The sequence below is a fragment of the Seriola dumerili genome, unplaced genomic scaffold (genome assembly GCF_002260705.1).
Source record: "Seriola dumerili isolate Sdu_G_001 unplaced genomic scaffold, Sdu_1.0 BDQW01000050.1, whole genome shotgun sequence".
In the NCBI taxonomy this organism is placed as follows: Eukaryota; Metazoa; Chordata; class Actinopteri; order Carangiformes; family Carangidae; genus Seriola; species Seriola dumerili.
The window spans coordinates 5,089,722-5,104,739 of NW_019174305.1; the positions used below are offsets into that span (position 1 = coordinate 5,089,722).

General features: G+C 42.2%; 2 protein-coding genes across 2 annotated transcripts; one reads left to right on the forward strand and one right to left on the reverse strand.

Moving 5' to 3' along the window:
- Positions 1 to 1,120: 1,120 nt before the first annotated feature.
- LOC111218004 (phosphomannomutase 2-like) lies at positions 1,121 to 8,097 on the reverse strand. Its single transcript, XM_022740089.1, has 8 exons — positions 7,870 to 8,097; positions 6,369 to 6,480; positions 6,205 to 6,281; positions 4,956 to 5,047; positions 4,729 to 4,828; positions 2,476 to 2,551; positions 2,207 to 2,322; positions 1,121 to 1,848 (listed from the first exon to the last, which is right to left on the reverse strand). Exons 1-8 carry the CDS (start codon positions 7,942 to 7,944, stop codon positions 1,744 to 1,746), a joined length of 753 nt encoding a protein of 250 aa, XP_022595810.1. The 5' UTR covers positions 7,945 to 8,097; the 3' UTR covers positions 1,121 to 1,743.
- A 3,713-nt stretch (positions 8,098 to 11,810) lies between these two features.
- Positions 11,811 to 14,714, forward strand: LOC111217910 (high mobility group protein B2-like). Its single transcript, XM_022739939.1, has 5 exons — positions 11,811 to 11,917; positions 12,765 to 12,924; positions 13,287 to 13,435; positions 13,526 to 13,700; positions 14,017 to 14,714. Exons 2-5 carry the CDS (start codon positions 12,778 to 12,780, stop codon positions 14,191 to 14,193), a joined length of 648 nt encoding a protein of 215 aa, XP_022595660.1. The 5' UTR covers positions 11,811 to 11,917; positions 12,765 to 12,777; the 3' UTR covers positions 14,194 to 14,714.
- Positions 14,715 to 15,018: the final 304 nt, after the last annotated feature.

The window sequence follows — 15,018 nt, forward strand, 5'->3', positions numbered from 1 at the left end:
CTGTTAGTCAGTCAGACTGACTCATCAGACATCAACTACTCCTCTCCTCTTTTCTTTCTCTCCTCTCTGCAGCAGAAACAGTCTGACTTTAACTTTAACTGTTTTATCTGCATCACATTCATCACAGTTTGTTCATCATCAGACTGAAGAGCGAAAATACTCAGTAAGAAACATAATGATAATTCATGCACTTATTTACAATATGTTTTTAGTTTGACTTTAATAGAAATTATATTTAGACAGATTTTTTTTTTTATTCCAGTCATGTGATCATATTATTTACATTTCACCTTGTCAAACATCACTTTTAGACATGGCTGTAATCGAAATTACCGGCAGGTAAACCCAGGGTTAACTGAGCCAGTTGATGTGCCAGCTTTGTAGTACAGGTTTTCCACGGCCAATGTTAGGTTCAGTTAACCCAGATAACTAAAAGCTATCCTGGGTATGTTGAACTCGCTTTGTAATTCAGGCCGAATTCAGAAAACAAAAGACATCATTCAACATCAACAGTCAGATGTGTTTGTGACATTAACAGTGATGTGATCAGCTGGGCTCTCCTCAAAACTTCCACTAGCTGAAGCTGTTACACAACCACACCTGACACTGTCAGACTGTGTGCACAGTGATAGGTTTTCATTTTAAAACTAAATCATCCTTACTAACACTTAAAAACACATACATACATGACCATTCATGTATATATCTGCAGTTGGTTAGTTACAATAAATCCTCTGAATGAGGAACAACAAAGAGTTGTAGTGTTAAAATACAGAATTTAACTGAACAACAGCTGCTAGAAAAGACAAGGTCAATAACACCAGTTTTCAGCCTCTAAAACACAGACTATCAGGAACGCTGCTGGACCCTTTTTATTTTGAAAACTCTGGGGTTGTTTTTTATTTTGAAAACTCCAGGGTTGTGTTGTTGTCTGGACAGAAACTGAGACCCTGGGAAACGATGATGTAGACACCCACGGTCTCTCCTGATTGGCTCTCATCAGCCTGGACTACCAGTGGTGAATACAACATGATAATGAATTACAGTGTTACTGACCTTGTTGTCTTTGCTAGCAGCTGTTGATAAGAGACATTCTCTATTTGAATGCTATATTTGTCTTTAATTTAACAAACCAACTGCAGAGTAGACAATCTGCTTCCTGTTTACACCGACTCGCACATGCTCAGTGTATGTGAACATCAGGTGACGTGTTTTTTTTAGGTGTGTCAGTGTGGACGGAGCTAAAACACTCATCTGTACAGAGATCGATTTAGTTTTAAGATGAAAACCCATCAGTGTGGACACAGTTAGTCACAGTGGTCACATGGGAGCTGATTCAGGATCAGATGATGTTGACATCAGTACACAAACACAAATCCCAGTCACTTCAGGCCTTAAACAGATTTACAGTTTTCATTTCAGTCAGTGATAAAGACAGTGATAAAGTAAACACACTCCATCAGTGACCTCTGACCTGTGGATTGAGACTCATCCTGTTTCTCCTTCATTCATGCCCTTCCTTTAACTCGGCACTGCCTGTGCTGCTCAGGGTTCAGTTTTTACCAACGAGTCAGAATCTTATTGGAAAAAAGTTGTCTTTTTATTTTATTGATTCTAAACCCAACCAAAAACACCCAGAGATATCGGCCGTGTGTGGCTCCTCCTCCTCACCATCACAGACATGATGACGTGGGCTCAGCTGAAGGTCCTGACAGGTGAATGATGATCAAAGAGTCTCTGCTGTCAGGAGAAGAAAAGCTGTTCACACAGCTGTCGAGTTTCCTCTGGACACGAGACCTCATGGCCGACAGTCCGAGGGTCACAGTAGATCTCATAGTCATTTCCTCCCTGACACACACACACACACACACACACACACACCTGGTGTAATGTCATGCCTGAGTGTTAAATGGTAATGATTTTGTATCAGCTGCAGCTCACACTAAACCAGCTGTTCTCCACCCACACTGGAACCCCCTGGAACTATGACGATTGATCAAATTTGCTGAAACGTTGTGGAGAATGGACAAAAATACAAGGTCGCACAGAATTCACTGGGATTGGTTGAGTTTGTGTTAATTATTGCGATCGCGACATCGCAACATTCTAGAGGGACTGATCAACAACCCACTCACCGGTCCAGTGATCCCAGTGTGTCTGACTGGTCTTTGAAAAATTAACATGTGTGTCAATAGGTGTTACTCACAGGTTTGGTCTTGTCTCCAAAGAAGTGCATGGTGGAGAAGTGGTCCTTCTCAACGATCCCCAGACAATACCTCTTATCCCAGCCGTCAGGAAACACATCAAAGCTGATCTGGCCTCCTGCAAGGGGAGTCACACATTCACACCACACTGAGAGAAGGTCACCTGAGGTCACCTGAGTCAGTCTGTTTTATGGCACTGTGGTAAAACACAAGCACTACACATGTTTCTATGATGGTCTCTGCCTCATGATGTGACGTGACGTTCACTCACCGATAGAGAATGAGAGTCCTTTTCCTCTGAACTCTTCCTGTAACACGGACACAAACTTCTCTCTGATCTTCTCCCGCTGTGAGAACAAAGAGAGAGGATCAGACCTGCAGCTGCTTCCTGCGTCAGTATTTCACCTCTATACAGACACTGCTTCAGTTAAACAGGAATATATTGTCCATTACATCTACACTCACTGAGCACTTTATTAGGAACATCTGTACACCCTCAGTATTCCAATTAACCAATCACATGGCAGCAGATCCAGGTGAGGAGCTTCAGTTAATGAGGACAAATGTGACTCAGTGACTCTGTGACATGATTGTTGGTGTCAGACGCTGGTCGGAGTGTTTGTCAAACTGCTGATCTCCTGGAATTTCATACTCAGCAGTCTCTAGAGTTTTTACTCAGAATGGAGCAACAAAAACAACCAGTGAGCAGCTGCTCTGTGTTGATGAGAGAGGTCAGAGGTCAGAGGAGAATGGACAGACTGGCTGGAGCTGACAGAAAGGCTACGGTCACTCAGATAACTACTCTGTACAACTGTGCTGAGCAGCACCTTATTGATGAGAGAGCTCACTGTAAACTGCTGTGTATCACAGACTGTAGAAGAATCTCACTGGCTTCCTGTGGAAGGAACCAGGCTACAAAGAGCTTGTGACTGGAAGGTCACCTGTTCGATTCCCAGTCTGGAAGGATTAAATCTGGGTGGGTAAAGTGAAAGAGCAGCAGCCATCATCAACAGCACTGTAGTGCCCTGGAGCAAGGCCCTTCACACCAGCTGCTCCAGTTGAGTAACCAGCTGGTCAGAGTGGTTGTACTAGTCAACTTCCAAGTGTGAATGTGGCCGAGTGCTCCTGTAGAAGAGAGGCTTCCTCTCAGGCCCTATTCAGAGCTGGTATTAACATGTGTCTTCAGTGATCTGATCACAGGCGGTCAGCTCTGAGTTTGTCAGTTCACACCTGGATTTAAAATGTATCTCCACATGTGTCTCCATTGACCACGTGTGATCAGATCTCACTTCCCCACTTTGTATGCATAGAACAGGTATGTATTGTTGTTTTTAGGCAACTGACAGAAGGGTCTGTTGTCTGTGTGTGTGTGTGTGTGTGTGTGTGTGTGTGTGTGTGAGAGAGAGCGAGAGCAAGCGGGCCATGGAGGGGTTGAGCGAATTAATGCGCTGTGCACAGCTCTTACAGTGAAATCAGGTTTTATCCAGTTGAAATAGTAAAATGTTTTGGTTCCATGGTGAAACTGTGTTGGGACTAATCAGACTGAGACAGAGGACGTCAGTAGAGTGGGCGGTCCTTCAGAGCTCGTCAGTCCCAGGACACATTGACATTCACGCTGCTAAAAGCATGTGGCCCAGACCAGCTCTGAATGTGGTCTGAGCGATCGGATCTTAAATGTGTCTTCAATGCGTCTCGGGTGCGTTCACACCTGAACTTAGAGCTGAGCACTTGTGATCAGGTCACCTGAGACAGATGTTAATACCAGATGTGAACAGGGCCTTGGTTAAACTACTCTGAATAAATAAAGGTTAAAAAAACAGTCATCACTGTAGAAGTTTATCATTCCCACCAGTTTCATAATGAACCATAAATAATTTTACACATCTCACACTGTTTCCCACACAGCACCAGACCAGGCATGTCAATCAAACAGGCACGCCCCCAAAATACCAATCTTTAAGACTTAATATCTAATTAATTAGATGATTATTTTCAGATGGACCACCAGAACACTGAACAAGAGGTGTGAATTTAGACACCGTAATGAGTTGTGGAAAAGATGTATTGACTGAGTAATTCAATTGAGAAGTTGGGAGTTTTTTGAATGGGTGTGTAATGGAGCCAGAGTTTTTTGGAGCCAGCCCCTAGCGGCCCTCAGTGGTATTGCACTTAAAGTCACTTTCGCATTGGCTTCACTTCTCAGCCCCGCAGCCTACGTCCATTTTTATTTACAGTCTATGGTATCAACACTGACCACCATGGGTGCAATGGGCACAATCTTATTTCAGTGTAGAAATAAGATTTTAAGATATGTGATTGCCCATCCACTGACTGATGACAGGTGACAGGTAGATCTGCAGTAATCTGAGCTGAAAGAAGATCAACATGCCCCAACCTGAGGATCAGAGTCAGCTGTTAATTCTCTGTGGCTTCATCACTACAAGAGAGCCCTGTCACAACTGATCCTCTGTTAATGTAAAAATATTGACTGGTTTAGCTCAAAGTGCGTGAATGTGCGTGTCACCTGATCCAGCTCGTAGAACTCCAACCTCTCCTCCTGCGTACAGCTGCGTCCGACAGGAGACACGTTCAACATGCCGTTACGGAATTCAATAAACGTCCCCCTGTAAGATAAACCACATCAGTCTCCATGAGGCTGGACCAGAACCTGTCAGACTCCCAGTTCACATCAGTTACACAACTGTTAAATCAAAAAACGAATTCATATTGATGACTGTGATACGTGTGTACCTCTTCTTCGGCAGTTTGATCGTGGCCATGTAGTTGAGACAGAAGTTGATGAAGTCCTGCAGCAGCTCTTCTCCCATATGAGCCTGGATGGACTGACAAAGTAAAACTCCTGTCACATGAGGTGACCTTCTGCGGAGCGGCTTCGATCTTTAAACTGAACAGAAGCTCATTGTCTCACTTCAAGCAGAGCTGTCGTCATGTATTTGTATTAGGGCTGCATGCACGATATGCAAAAAAAAAAAAAAAAAAAAAAAACATATTGCGATTGCGGTTTCAGTTGGATTTTGCATTTCATTTTCTCTGAAAAAATATGAAAATTTGATTTTTGTTGGGTCTCGTATTAAACAAACATGTTCCTTTACATCTGGAGAATATGATTCGGAGCATCTCTGCAGCTCCTGTGATTTGGATATTGCAGTTGGCCATCTTGCGGTTTCGATTATATTTCAATAAATTGTGCAGCTCTACTTTGTATAAGTGTTTTTTGGTCTGTAGATACTCTCTACTGAAGAACCTGAGCAGCTGCAGACGAGTGAAGAGGAGCAGAAGAGGAGGAAGATTAACCTGCAAAAAGTCTCATCAATGATGCAAACTGTGCATTGTAAGAGGCAACACCTTTGTTGCAGCACCACCTTGAAGCTGTTTGCTCCATGGTTTTGTACACTCCGTCTTCATGACATCATAAACCTACGTACCAGTTTTCATGCTGATTGGGTGTTCACAGTAGATTTACAAACTGCTGGAGGCATCATTAACAAAGTTATTAAAGCAAAAGTTAGAAGCTGTAACTGTGAGTCAGTGCATCAAACTTTCTATCATCAGTTTCTATCAACAACAAGCAGTTTTTTGTTGTAGCGCCTTCTTGTGGTGGGTTTGTACGAAACTGTGATCATCCACAGGATGTCGTAAAGACCCAACATGTTAAGTTCCATGAGAATCAGACAATACATTGTCGAGATGTAAGATCAAAACAGATTGCCAGACTGAAATTTCCTCTAACAGGAAGTGACTGACGAGATGTTGACAGAAGTTTTTTTAGAAAATGGAGACAAGATCACGAAATTAGACATTTTTGCAGCAGAAGACCTTTGGAGCCAAGATGAAGATGAACTGAGATTAAAATGAAGGAGGTCTGACTGTGAGCCGTTTCCAGGATAATTATGAAAACATAAAATCCCCCCAGCCCACTCAGGCTTGGACCCCTAATCAGAACAAAAGGTGTGGTATGGACAACTTAAATCAGTCTTACCTGGACAGAGAGTAACTGTCCGTTCTTATAGGCCACAAGACCATTCTCGGCAAACACGTAGTCCACTTTGTGGATCACTACACACAGAGACAAACAGAACAACATCATAAGAAGTAAACACATCACTGGTCTGCAGCAGAGGTCCAGGTGTGTGTGTGTCTCACCATCATCTCCCAGCTGCTCCTTGATCTTGATCAGGTCTGACCCTCCGACCACTCCGACTCGAACCCGAGTCCTCAGCTTGTCGAGGAACTCTGCCATGTCTGGAGTGACACGCTGCAACAAATGACAGCATCTAAGTGACCTAATCCAAGTGATGCTTCGAAAGAAAAATAATAATCAAACAATAATAAAAAATGAAGCCTAGGTAGAGCACTGAGCTGTAGACAGAAAGATCGATCAGATTTAACAGTTTATATGATGAGTTTCTTACTACAGTTTAGACCGTTTTTTATTCAAATACATTCTGTAAGTTTTACCGCTGAATTATTTCCAGTTGTGCTTTCAGAGAGAAAATACATGAGTCACTTTGCTACTCAGTCCTGTTTTGTCTGTTGCGCTAAACCCTCTGACAACAGTGTCCCTAACTCTGCACAATCCCTGTCCAGACACTGATGGTGCTGCATCATGAGATACAGTGAGACACTGGTCAGATCCAGGAGGGAGGAGAGCACACAGGGCCACAGGGGTACACATCTCATCAACATTCATTTTATAACTGCAGCATTCAACTAGGAGAAACGTTATTAAGTCCAGTAATGGAAAAAAAACCCTCTCAGATCTGGATTGTTGGAGCTTGAATTTGTTGCTTAATGATCTGTGACTACCACAGGTCTGACAAGAAAACTGTATGAACTGGTTTAACAGCCCCACAGAAACAGGACACTGCGTCGTTTGAGTTCCTTATTGTAGAAGCTAAGAGCAGTGTCATTAGTTTCACGTCAGCTTTAATATTTCCTGTAATGTTTCCTTTGAACTCACACCAACTGTCAAATAAGAAAAACATCACTTGTCAAATCAAAAACGTCAAGCAATGCTGCGCTCGTCTGGGAGTGTGGGACTCGGTGTTGGAGGGCTTTATAACCCACTCCCACTTAAGGATCATTAGGTTTGGAACGACACTCAATGTGGCGGCCTCTTGACATGAAAGCGCAAACGGAGTGAGTTGTTGGGGGGGGGCGGATTGGAATTGGGCCCAACTGTCAAATGTGTGAAGTCCTTCACGATTATCGCTCCGTCAGAAACTTTCGCTGCAGGAAGCGTCTCCAACGTCTCCTGGTCTATGATTGGTTTGCAACGTTAGTTACACACACGTACACCTGACAGTTCACTATCATTTATCATTATTATAACGTCTGTCAGATGCAGACATGCAGCTGGTTACACATATCAGCTGGAGTTAAAGTGGAACCATGATCCAATGTACACGGAGCGAATTATCGCTCGGACCAACTACAATAACAACGTGGAACCGGAAGTTGCGATGACATTATGTAGCCTACTGTTAAATGTCTGAGTGAAACATTAGCTCTTCGCGCGCGCGCGCGCGCACACACACACACACACACACACACACACACACACACACACACACACACACACACACACACACACACACACACACACACTCTCTCTCTCTTTCTTTCTCTCTCTCTCTCTGTTTACTTGTCTCGCGGCAGTCAACGTTCCGTCAACATCGAAGAGGCAAAGCGTGCTCGAGTCCACGGCGGCGTCACTCATCTTGTGTCCGGGTGAGCTGCAGTCTCGCTGTGGACACGCTCAGTGTGGAGCTGCAGTGGAGGTCCTGTCCACGCTGTGATCCACCTGTAAAACTAAAACTACTGCCACGGAGAGGAGCTTCTGTTTCTTCTGATGTTTAAAGGCGGCTGACAAACAGCTTTTAGGTGCATTACCGCCACCTACTGATTTGGAGTGTGGATCAGGATTACATGGATTATATTTTCTTCCTGTGCTAAACCTGAGTTTAACTGCAGCAATTCTTTCACTTTAAATTCAGTTAATCTTTTTCCAATCTGTATTTGAGAACCTGTCTTTCCTGTTGGCACTGAGGACAATACATAACATGTTCTACTGTTTCCTGTACATTATTCCCATACACAGTTGCATGTATAAGAGATCAGCTTCTTCCTCTGTAGTGTTTACTAAGGGCTCGCTAAAGTAAGGTGCATGCTGCCACCTAGTGAACAGGAGGATCAACATGAACCTAAAGCCTCTTCCTCGCAGCTCAGCAGCGTGTAAACCACTGCTAAGAACAGTGAGAGTGTATTTAAACAACTGAATCATGCATCAGTTTGAGCTCCAGTCTGATAGAACCGTCGCCAATGTTTTCTCCGCTCAACATAAATGGAGGGAGGTATCTCCTGTCATGCTGAAGTCATACAGACACTAATAGGAAACACCCTCATGTTCATTCTGCAGCTTTGTCATGGTTTCAGAGGAGGACAGACAAACCTTTTACAGATGGTTTCACAGAGGGACCTGACTGAGCTGTGAGCTGAGAGACATTAAACATCAGCACTGGAACAGAACTCAACACTTCTGTGACTGAACAGAGAGATTCAGTGTGTATAAAGTGTAAAGAAACTTGCAGGTTAGACTGGGTTCGTGCTCTGTTGTTTTAACCCAGTAAATAATAATTTCCCACTTACTGTGCACTTCATTATTGTGTGTGACAACACAACACCTGGTTCAGATATACTCTGTGATTATAGCAGATAAAGCGTCTTTAACTGCATTTACACTAAAAGCAGAATCTGATTATTTTGTCTGTGGATTTTTATCCTATCATTGTCTAACACTGTGTACACCCTGAATGTGACATCTAATAATTTCTAACAGTATCAGTAATGTTAAATTATACAATGGCGTGTATAACATTTATAAAGCTGTATGAAAATGAACAGACATTAAACAAATATTAATGTTCTCTTACTTTTTATTTCAACTTAAAAATAGAAAAAAATCAACTGTAGTTACAGTTTCACTTGTAAAACACTCAAAACTTCATTCACCTGTTAAATTCAAACCTTGTGGTGACACTCAACAACCACGTAGCACCTCTAAGCAGCTGACTGAGGATCTGAAAATGAAGCTAACTGATGCTACAAAGCAGGGGAAGCTCCAGGAAGACATGTCATTCAGAAACAGTGGTGAAGATGAACTGTGGGGGACAAGATGAGATCTGGGAGAGTGCTGTGATGAAGTTGAGCTCTCTGTTTGTGGAGCATTTAATGAAAACCACATCTAAGTAACTGTTCACCATGTTGGTGTGAATACTCTTTTACTTCTGTCTGTGTTGTGTGGCAGCTAGACACAGGAAACACTGACACACAGAGTTTCTGGATTGTAGACAACACGACCATGATCCAAAGCAGACCTCAACATCCACCATGATCTACCTGAACAAACATAGGCCCCACAGTCTGACCTGAACATCACTGAGAGGAAACTCCCACCATTTTATTAGGTACACCTATATAAACTGATGCAGTCTAAAACAACTGCTGAAGTTATAAGCTTATTACATGTAATTATTACTGATGTGTTAGTTAGTGGTGGTGTTGTACTGGTCTACATTATATTGAAATTTGTCTCAAATATTTAAAACCCTCTTGTTTATAAATGTAAATATTAGAAACACTCCAGTCCAAGCAAAATGGAGCAATATTATCTGTATATGCTGTAGGATTAAAACCGGAATAAAAATGTTATAGAAAGGTGAAGGTAGCCACAGAGCGTGTTGCTGTATGAGGACAGCCCACTGTTATTTTGTTCAGGTCGTTAGACTTAGCAGGGAGTAGATTTTCAACAAGTCATTTGTCCAACAAAAGGAGGAACATTTAGCTGAAGTTTTCCTTTGACATGTATTTGCCGGCTGCCCTCAGAGAGAGAGCCCATCTATTTAATGCATGGTTGACTTGAAGACAATGGGTCTGAGGTCTGATCACCCTCCATGCACTCCAACTGTGTGCCCTTATTATGGAAACTGGGGTTTTCATTTCTCATTTGTCTTCATGTAGTAGCATTAATATGTGTGCACGTCTCTCTCCGTGCAGTTGCTTCATATGAACAGGGATTTGGAGCTGGTCCTGTAGGCTCTAGAGAAGACCCCAAAGGAGTCAATCAACACAATCTGTTCTGCTTTCTGTTCCTGTGACCAGTTAATCTTTGCTTCTAAAACTCTTCTTTGACGTTTCTGTGGACCAGCTGATGATCTGAGACAGAATAATGCACTCGGTTCATCTATTTACTTTTCTTTATTAGTAATTTTAGTTGAAATTGTCCTGCAACTATATCTGCATGTATGTAACAGATGATTGTAGAGAATATCACTGCCGTGATATCAAAACATTTTATCCAAGAAGTAGATCAGCACAGGTCTACATTCCGCCTCCATCCTCACTGGTGAGCTGTGGTTCTTTACAATAATATATTTTAAAGGCATTAACATGAGATTGAGCTTATTTTACTGCCGATGCAGTCTTTTCAGCTGCACAGATACGAGTATCGCTTACCACCAGGAATAAACTGAAGTGAGAAATTCCTCCATGAACAAGGATCTCTTCATTTAATCATCTACAAGGTGTAAAACAAAACAAACACAAGAAAACCTCAAGCTCCTAAAACTCTGGAGATGATTGATGGTGTGCAGCAAAGACAGAGGACTGGGAAGAACAATAAGTCTGGACATTTGTGACTTGTTTTTACCCGACTTACACACTTCCTGCTCCTGGGATTGTTTATACATTATGGATATATCATTATGCATCTTACTGATGAAGAGCTGTCATGATGTTGTGTAAGCCTACATGAATAATCTCTTCCCTTTGTTATTTTTACACTGTGCATTTCCCTGCCCGTGAAGAAAAGGAGATTATATACCACCCGCCTGTGTAGGTCCATGTAGAACAAAGTGCCCATTGCCTCCATACTTTGTTGTGATTTAGTTATCCGTTGTTTGATAAAGGGGGTTTTCATACATCTTATATACCTATACACATCAATCTGATATTGCAAAGACTGCACACACATTAGTCATCCAGTAATATATATATATATATATTGAGATATATATTTGGTCAATGCACCTCAGTAGTTTACAATGTTAATTTGACCACTCGTTTATTAGAGGAGAGAGCACAAACGCCACACCAGTCACTTATATTTGTGAAGGGGAGGGGGGGTAAATCCGGAAGTCTAATTTTCCTTTTCTGTCCAGTTGAGCAGTCACCTGCCCTGAAAACAAAGTGAGCAGTTTTGTTTTTGACCGACCGAGGAGTTGAAGGAGACGCCACAGAAACGGGCCCTTAATTATTTATGCTGCTGTTTGTCTCACACAGAGGAAACAAACAGTTGAAACGTACACGGACCAACACATCAACAGACACTCTGACCCCAAGCTAACAAAGGAGTTTTCGCGCCGAATGTTTAAAAGCCCAGTTAAACCAATCAGCGTACAGTCGACGCACACAAACTTGATTTCTTAATCACGCACACTACAACCAATCACAACGGCGGGTGTGTCTTGTGTCCTACGTTCAAATTTAAATGCTCCAATCTGACCAATCCGCTGAGGACAGGGAGGAGTTATTGAAGTGGTTCTGGTCAAGTTAGTTGAGCCTCGCAGACAGTGACAAAACAGTTGCGCTTTCTTCCTCATTCACTCGTTTACAACTTATCTTGCAGCAAACCGGTAAGATCCGCCGTTTTCTACAATTGTGTCTAGCTACCTTTGTTATTTAAAGTCACGATTTCTTTTGTAATTTCGTGTTATGACTACGTCGACCGAGTTTCGTTTTTTAGGATGTTTACTGCCTAAAATCTAATAGTAAATAAGTTATTTTTTTCTGATTTGTGTGTTGGCGTTAATCACAACGATACATGTATTCTCCATGTGAACAAAATCGTTGGATTCGGTAATTTCAGACGAAAAACGGTGACGTTTCGGGTGTTTTTCGACACTGAAATAGGCGGTGTAGTCTGTAGCTGTGTGCGCAGCATGCAGTTCAAACGCCATTTGGTTTAGTAGCTTAGCCTACTACATGACGGCGGCTCCCCCATTTAAAGTTTGAATTAGGGTCCAGACTTACTTCTGTGGTCAGTCGCTCGGCAGTTAAAGACAGAATAGCATCCGTGTGACCGTGAAGTGGTTGCTGAATACTTTGTCAGGCTGAATACTTTGTTAGGCTGAATACTTTGTTTGGCGCAGTTTAGTTTAGGCGGGAAGATACAAAATGGAGTCGCGTCTTTTTGTCCGAGAGAGGCAGAAATCCGATTAGAGCCTTAAAACAGCCCTTGGCGTCTGTTTGTCCCATTTGTGCCATTGTAACGTTATTTGCAACAGACGGGAAGTGGGCGAACATTTACTTTAGTCGACATTGACAAAACTAAAAGTTAGCATTAACGTATATACGGATGTGTTTTGTGCAGATATAAGCCCGAGCAGATCTGTAAATTCACATTACACTACCCGCTCAGACACTTAAGTAGGTTGTTTTGTTGCGCCTGTTTCATGTGGTGTTTTCTGCGGTTGTTCACAGATTAAACGCAGCCATGACAAAAGACCCAAACAAGCCTAGAGGAAAAACCTCCTCCTATGCTTTCTTTGTCGCGACCTGCCGTGAAGAACACAAAAAGAAACACCCAGGGACCAGCGTTAGCTTTGCAGAGTTCTCCAAGAAATGCTCTGAAAGATGGAAGGTAAGTCACGCCAGTTTCTAACAAGATTTAAATCAGAATATTTGCATTTGAAGCGTAGGAGTGGGCTCGTGATTATTTGTATATGGAGTTGTGAAGTGAATAGTGAGTTTATTGAATAGCCATATTGTTTTAGTGCAGCTGCTGTTCCTGCCCCCATATTAACCCCACCCCTAAAGTGGGAAAGGAATGACAACTCCACAGGAGGACCTTAATTTAGACGAAAATCGTAATTTAATAATTAATCGTAACATTAATATGTCCATGGAGTTTATAAACTTTAAAAATTTAGACATTTGAGACTGAACTCCAAATTGCAATTTTTGTGACTTTTTTTTTTTTTTTTTTTTTTTTTTTTTTTAAAGACCATGTCTGCCAAGGAGAAGGTGAAGTTCGAGGATTTGGCGAAGAATGACAAGGTTCGCTATGACCGAGAGATGAAATCGTACGTTCCTCCTAAGGGTGCCAAGAAGGGCAAGAAGAAGAAGGACCCCAATGCCCCTAAGAGGCCACCGTAAGTACTACACTACCCCATGCAGTGCTGGATTTATTTCCATATGCAGGGATGTAATCTGTGCCCACTTGTATCCCTTTCTCTCCCCAGCTCTGCTTTCTTCGTGTTCTGCTCCGACCACCGCCCCAGGATCAAGGAGGAGAACCCTGGTATCTCCATTGGTGATATTGCCAAGAAGCTTGGCGAGTTGTGGGCTACACAGAGTTCCAAAGACAAGGCTCCCTATGAGGCCAAGGCTGCCAAACTGAAGGAAAAATATGAGAAGGTATCCACCTGTTGTGCAGTCTTTGCTTAGTTACCAGTAGGTTAAAGCCACAAAGGCTGGGAGTTTGTTTTTGTGAAAACAAACTCAACAAAGACACCAACCAGTGACAAATTGCCCGTAATGACAAAATGTGGTATTGTAAATGCTCAGTAAGGCACCAGTATGTGGCTGGAACGGCATCTAATAAATCTTAATGATACATATCATCTGCTAAAGACTACAGTGCCATTAGAGTTTTGCTTTAAAGGTGCTAACACAATTTTTATTACATGAGAATACTGAGTGGCGAGACATTAAGGATTTCTTGTGTTTCCAGGATGTTGCCGCCTACCGTGCCAGAGGAGGTTCAGGGAAAAGTGATGCTGGTAAGAAGAGTGGCCCGGGCAGGCCCGCTGCCAAGAAAGCAGAGCCAGCTGATGACGATGATGATGATGATGATGATGACGAGGACGAGGAGGAAGACGACGATGATGATGACGATGATGATGACTAAGCAGTTTATGTTAAGGATGTGAAGTTTGCAATGCGTTGTTCAGCTTAACTGTTTTGTGTGTATGATTCCATCAGTATAGCCTGCTGTCCCTGTTGGTCTGCCTCTGTAGGATACCAGACCTGTATTCCTTTTCTAATTCAGGGATTTAGTTTATATTTTCACTTAGCGCCATTATGATTTTTTTTTTCCCCTGCTGAACTTGGGTGTGTTACATTGTTAGGTCCTCGTTACTATGAGAACGAGCAGCCAGATAAAAACTTCCTGTGATAATATAATGGACTGAGACTCCTGTACAGGCAGTGGACAGCAGCAAATCAGTAAAGTTTTAAAGTTATTGTTCCTGGAAGCACTGCATATGTTCTGTTTAGTGGTGCTGTTTCTTCACTGTCATTTTACTACCGGGTTCTATCTAGTTTTGATTTAAATGTTAAATGCAGCCATTTTTAATGTGGAACTATGAAAACTTTCATGTAGAATTGAATTTTTCTTTTTGTAATAAAATTTTGTATATTGATTATGGATGTGTGGCCGTATTGTTCACGTGTTTGTAATATAACTTGAGCAGAGCTTGGCCAGTATGATTAAACAGTCATGTTTCAGGTTAACTATGAATGTGTTCAACTGTAGGAACAGATGGTTCCTGCTCAACATCTTGTTGCTCCACCCTCAGAAAACAAATGACTAAACTATTCATAAAGCATCAGCTGATTTATTTTCTTGTCCAGGATGACTGCTCTATTCATGATGGCTTTCCCTTTTTTTCTTTTTTTTTCTTTTTTTTTAAATATAAATAAGGTTAGCAGGCATCCTGACAGAAGACTAGAA